Source organism: Durio zibethinus, chromosome 22, assembly GCF_047325235.1.
Source record: "Durio zibethinus cultivar Kanyao isolate XHJ-2024 chromosome 22, ASM4732523v1, whole genome shotgun sequence".
NCBI lineage: Eukaryota > Viridiplantae > Streptophyta > Magnoliopsida > Malvales > Malvaceae > Durio > Durio zibethinus.
In genome coordinates this window covers 21,811,062-21,816,094 of record NC_143183.1, presented here as the reverse complement: position 1 = coordinate 21,816,094, position 5,033 = coordinate 21,811,062, and the positions used below count along the sequence as shown (strand labels likewise).

The 5,033-nt window shown below is 38.5% G+C and overlaps 1 protein-coding gene across 1 annotated transcript; it reads right to left on the bottom strand.

Moving 5' to 3' along the window:
- Positions 1-5,033, bottom strand: LOC111307507 (uncharacterized). Its single transcript, XM_022905523.2, has 6 exons — positions 4,827-5,033; positions 3,402-3,607; positions 3,197-3,255; positions 1,302-3,101; positions 958-1,084; positions 1-864 (listed from the first exon to the last, which is right to left on the bottom strand). Exons 2-6 carry the CDS (start codon positions 3,520-3,522, stop codon positions 197-199), a joined length of 2,775 nt encoding a protein of 924 aa, XP_022761258.2. The 5' UTR covers positions 3,523-3,607; positions 4,827-5,033; the 3' UTR covers positions 1-196.

The following is a 5,033-nucleotide window of genomic DNA, read 5'->3' as shown; positions in this document are numbered from 1 at the left end:
TTATGTAACTAAAGAATTTTACTAGTAATTTTTTGACAGTTAATATGATCTATTTTTGACAGTCAACTCAGCAACCAAAGCAATATTTGACCCTCATTATCCCCAATTACAAATGCTGCATCATCAACTTTAAAGCCCCAGCCATTTTCCATGTGCTTGTCCACAAGCTCATCTCCACTGACAAAGCTGAAGGCATTTAAAATGGCAAGATTTCAGCAACCACCTCATCAAGCAAAGCATCCAGTATTTGACCCTCAACGTCTGCTCCAAGTACAAATGCATCAACTTCAAAGTCTAGCCATTTTCCATATTGACTGCTCATGTCATTTTCGATAAGCTCGTCCACCATACAACCTTCCATGCCTCTCCACCCTGATATCTCCTTGTACACTTGTTCAGCTAACCATTCATTTCTTCTCAGAATTGTCATCCCCTTCACCCAAGTTCTGCATCCCCCACCCGCATACCGCCTGCATCTCAAGTCTAAGCATTCACTGACTGAATCAAATAGTACCTTCCTTTCTATCCTAGACTTCCCACCAGTGCTTCCAAATCCTCCTCTCCGGCTTTCCAACTGATCAAAAAGATGAGGATTTATAATTTCACAAGCACGGCCTATGGCAAAGTCCTTGAACATTAATTCCATATTACACAGTATCAGCGTCACATATTCTAGTTCCCAGTTGACAGATTTTGTGAGATCCGATATAACAGCAATATTTTGATTACTTTTAGCCACAGTTCCAGAAGATATAGAAGAAGCTGAATCTGATAACTCTGCATCAGCTTCTAGTAAGCGTAACTTCTTTAAAGAACTGAGGCCAAGAACTTCCTGAGCTTGAATGGATGAACATTGCTTGCTTCCTAAAATTGTATCAGAGATACAGATAGTATAGCTAAGAAAAACTTACAGCACAGATTTAATAACAAACATTAAGGATAAGCCACTAGCTGTACCTTCTATACTGAAACTATCAGTGCTATCTGAAGAGTTGCAGCTTTCAGTTGAAAAGGAAGGTTCAAGGATAGAAACTGGACTAGGTTGCCGAGCATCAAGATGGCTACTTTCCATCGCATCAACTTCCTGAATGTGTCATATTAGCATTAATTATCATTGTGTGAAATATTTTTGATGCATTTCATAGCAACACTTATGCTTGAGATAAAAGAATGGTTAACCATTAAAACCCAAAAGGTGATATATTCAAGTGGCAGAGATACTACTATATAGCTAGAAGCACAATAAAGAAAGAAAACTAGAGTAGGTTTTTATTAGAAAATTTAAAAAACATGTCTTTTACCTGAAACTTGTGTTTCAATCCAAGCAGTCGAAGATCAGAGGAGGAAAGGTCAGAACTGTAACAACTATCCAGTTTATCATGTAACCTGGGCACTGTACTAACAGCATTAGGACTGTGGCCCAGATCTTGTGAAAATGATGTAGAAGTAGAAGCCGATCCAGAGTTGAGAGATTTCTGGCAGGAAGATTCGACTGCATTACTTAATTCCCTAAGCTTTTGTTCCAAAAGCATACTTAAAGCGTCTCCTCTTATCACATTGTGTCCCAATGAAGACAACTTCACACTCTCGGTGTCAAGCAGCAAACTCTTACCTCGATTATCCATGCAAATACTGTTTTTTTTCTGTGCAATCTGAGCAGATGTTTCCATTGACCGAGCAAGTGGGGCTGTGAATGTGAAGGAGACAACATCCATGCCTTTCCTTTTGCTATCTTCAATCCAGCTGAAGTTCCTTTCAGTAATGGCACGGTCTTCCTTCCTATTTTTTTCAATCAACACATGATCAACAACGTGATTTTTCTCAAAATGAAAATCCCTATCAATGGATCTTTTCTTCCTTGGGTTCTTTGTACCAGAATATGGACCTCCTTTCTCACTATCCGTTGTACCTACGCCCAACTTCCTGGAGCCAGTTTTGGAATTCCCAACAAGTTTACCTGATGTTTTGTGTCGCCCAGAATCCCCAGAGTGCATTTTTCTACTGTGCAAGTTGGAAACCACAGGCTTGGAAGGTAATTTCTCTTTATCCACTCTACAATTTTGCTTCTGATTGTTCTGCTTGAGTGCACCAGAAGCATTGTGCATAGAAGATTTCTTATGCAAACTCTTTTGAGCACTTGGTTGAATCTTGAATGGTTGATTCGACTTAACCTCACCATGGTCTTTCTGCTCTAACGAACTTCGGCTGCTGCTTGAAGTCAATCCTTCTCGTTTCTGCACATTGACCTTTGCTTGGATTGCAAGTGAAATAGACTTCCCCTTACTCTTTAAAACAGAAGAAATTTCTTCTGTATCAGAAGTCCTGGGTGATGTTGTGTCTATTGACCCATTCCAGCTCTTGTTCAAAGAATGTCCCTTAAGATACTTGGCAGCATTAGACTCAATTGGCCTTGTAGTTGTTTCAGCAAGCCTGGATGTTTTATGTGCAGCTTCTGCTTTCTCTTTTAAATCTCTAACTTTCAAGGGCACAGAAGATCCAACCAGAGGCATTTTCTGTGCAGCATCCATTTTTTCTTTGAAATTGTGAACTTTCACTGGCACTGAGGACAAGCTAACCAGAGGCATTTTGGGTCTACTAATTGCCTGGGGGCCAGGACTGATAATTCTCGCAGCTGCTTCCATTATGTGAGCAGCATCCTTAGCAGGAATAAAACCAGGACTCTTGATAGGAGACAAAAGTTTATGGTGGGTAATTGGAATTGTTTTAGCTGCCTTAGGAGGCAAACTTTCAGTTTGGAATTTCTCTATAGGCTTGCTGGCTATCTTCTGAGGCTTTGACTCCACAAAGTTCCTAGCAGGAACCTCCATCTTATTGAACAGATCTCCAGAATAAACTATTTGCTGGTCATGATGATAATTAAGGTTTCTATTTCGGAAATGAGAATCTCGAAGAGATTGAGTGTCCAAAAAAGGCGTGGAGTAGGGCTCAGAAGATGTAGGTAAGGAATCTAATCCCATCAGCCGGGCCACTACACTAGGGGCCCTAGCTCCATACATATCATCATCTGTAACTGAGGAAGAACAACTATAATCACTACTTCCTTTGATGCTTGTCCTTGCTCCAATTTCCTCCTCGTCAGTCTGCAATAATCACAAAAATAATCAGATTAAATCACCACTGCCAAGGCTGTTATAAGATCAACCCAGAGATCATCTGGGATTTGCCTTGTTCTCACCAGATGGAGTCGTGTCATTGGTAAGTTTCCATCACTCCTCTTTCCCTGTTTCGAATGCTCTAAAAGTTTGAAGAAATAAAACCCATTAGCAACTACAAAAATATATAAACTATATTGGTAAAAGAATATATTTGTACTTGCATACGCATGTTTGTGCATGCTGAGATACATTGCATGCTCATCGGCACAGGGAAGACAGTTATACCTAGAAAATCTGACTTGCCTGAGAATAACTTCTTCCGAGATCTTGCAGTCCAGTCAAATAGTTGAAAAAATCCACCTACATAACCTCCACCATTCTTTGAACCTTCTTTGTCAACCCCCATTGTATGAAAGCAGAACCAGGACTGCTCAACTCATATAAGCAAATGATACAAGAGAAATAAACTCCATTCCATCAACCAAATCCATCTGTAGATGTTATTAAACACAATATACAGTTCAGTACCAAGTAAATTGAATTTATTACCCAATCAAAATCTAGATTAGAAGTCTATATTATAAACTCCTACAAGATTCTAAACCATTCTAAAATGTTAAGTTTGTGAGATAACTCCTCTTACTAAGATCTCCCCTATTCAAAGAAGCGCCAAGCTCTCTATGTACTTTCCGTCAATATTTTATTTGATGAAATGGAAGATCTGATGTCTATCTGGATCCCCCTAGAAGGGAAGTCGGAAGACTATTAATGGAGGTGAACTACCTCCTCCTTAGCATGAATTTAGGATCTCTAAAAACGCAACAAGTTAACATGGCCACATGTAGTATCTCTATCTTCATTTCACATTACACTTAAATACACATTGCAGAACTGCAAACAGCAAAAATTTGTCAAACAAACGGGACAGTAGAAGAACACAAAATGAACACATAAACCACCTATTCTCCTGCTACCAATGTCACCGTCTTAGATTTATATCACAATGCACTCAATCTTAATTATTATAACTATGATGTTCTTACAATTTCCAGGTGAGAAGCAACTTACAATGTCAAACTCAGCAATATCAATATCTCTACACGTGCCTCTACATCTTTGCTTATACTTTACCTTGATAGCCTTGCTATCGAAAAAGCAAAGATCATACCATCTAGCATTTGTCATTGACCTTAACTTCAACAGCTGAAGTTTCTATGATAGAAATGGATATTAAAAAAAACTTGCAGAAACTAATTGCGCTGACTCATTTTACTTAACTAAACACCTCAGATCCAAATTCTAACCCAATTTGCAAATCAAATACTCTTCAGCTCCATTTAAAAACACTAAAAAACTATTATACTAGAAATAAAAGGAAGTCTGGAAAGAGAGAGATTGCTCCTATAATATACCAAGCAATTCAATTTCATTGACCCTGCATGAAGAACACTATATTCAAATTTCTTATGTTACACTCCTTTCCCAGATTTTCTCAGGCACAAAACAAACCCCACGTGAACAATGCAAAAAGGAAATAAAAAAAACACCACAAATCGATTCTGTGCCAAGTTGCTAACCAACAAACAAACAACCTTAAACCAAGCAAAACCAAGAACACAAACATCAACAAGTTAGTGACTTTGTAAGAAAACCAGTTGCCACACCCCAAAACAAAAACCCAAAACTTTAAACCAAAGATAAAACACTTACATTGAAACCAATGAATGGGATCAGCTTACATGCAGCTAAATTTTTCTGGGTTCAGATTAAAAATAGAGAAAAGACTAAGCTTTGCAATGGGTTAAGCTTAAATTTGAGATTTTTGAGAGAAGCAGAAGTGAAAGGCTCCTCCTTTAAGTGTGAGAGAGGGACAGAGAGATGGAGAAAGAGAGAGAGAGTGTTGTAGTTCAAAGCAAT

What these genes read in the sequence shown, in the direction of transcription:
- LOC111307507 (XM_022905523.2), bottom strand. Translation starts at nt 3,522, where the DNA reads ATGGGGGTTGACAAAGAAGGTTCAAAGAATGGTGGAGGTTATGTAGGT. An exon ending in GATTGAAACACAAGTTTCAG is followed by an intron (nt 1,085 to 1,301) that starts GTAAAAGACATG and finishes TGACACATTCAG; the next exon opens with GAAGTTGATGCGATGGAAAG. An exon ending in TGATAGTTTCAGTATAGAAG is followed by an intron (nt 865 to 957) that starts GTACAGCTAGTG and finishes ATACAATTTTAG; the next exon opens with GAAGCAAGCAATGTTCATCC.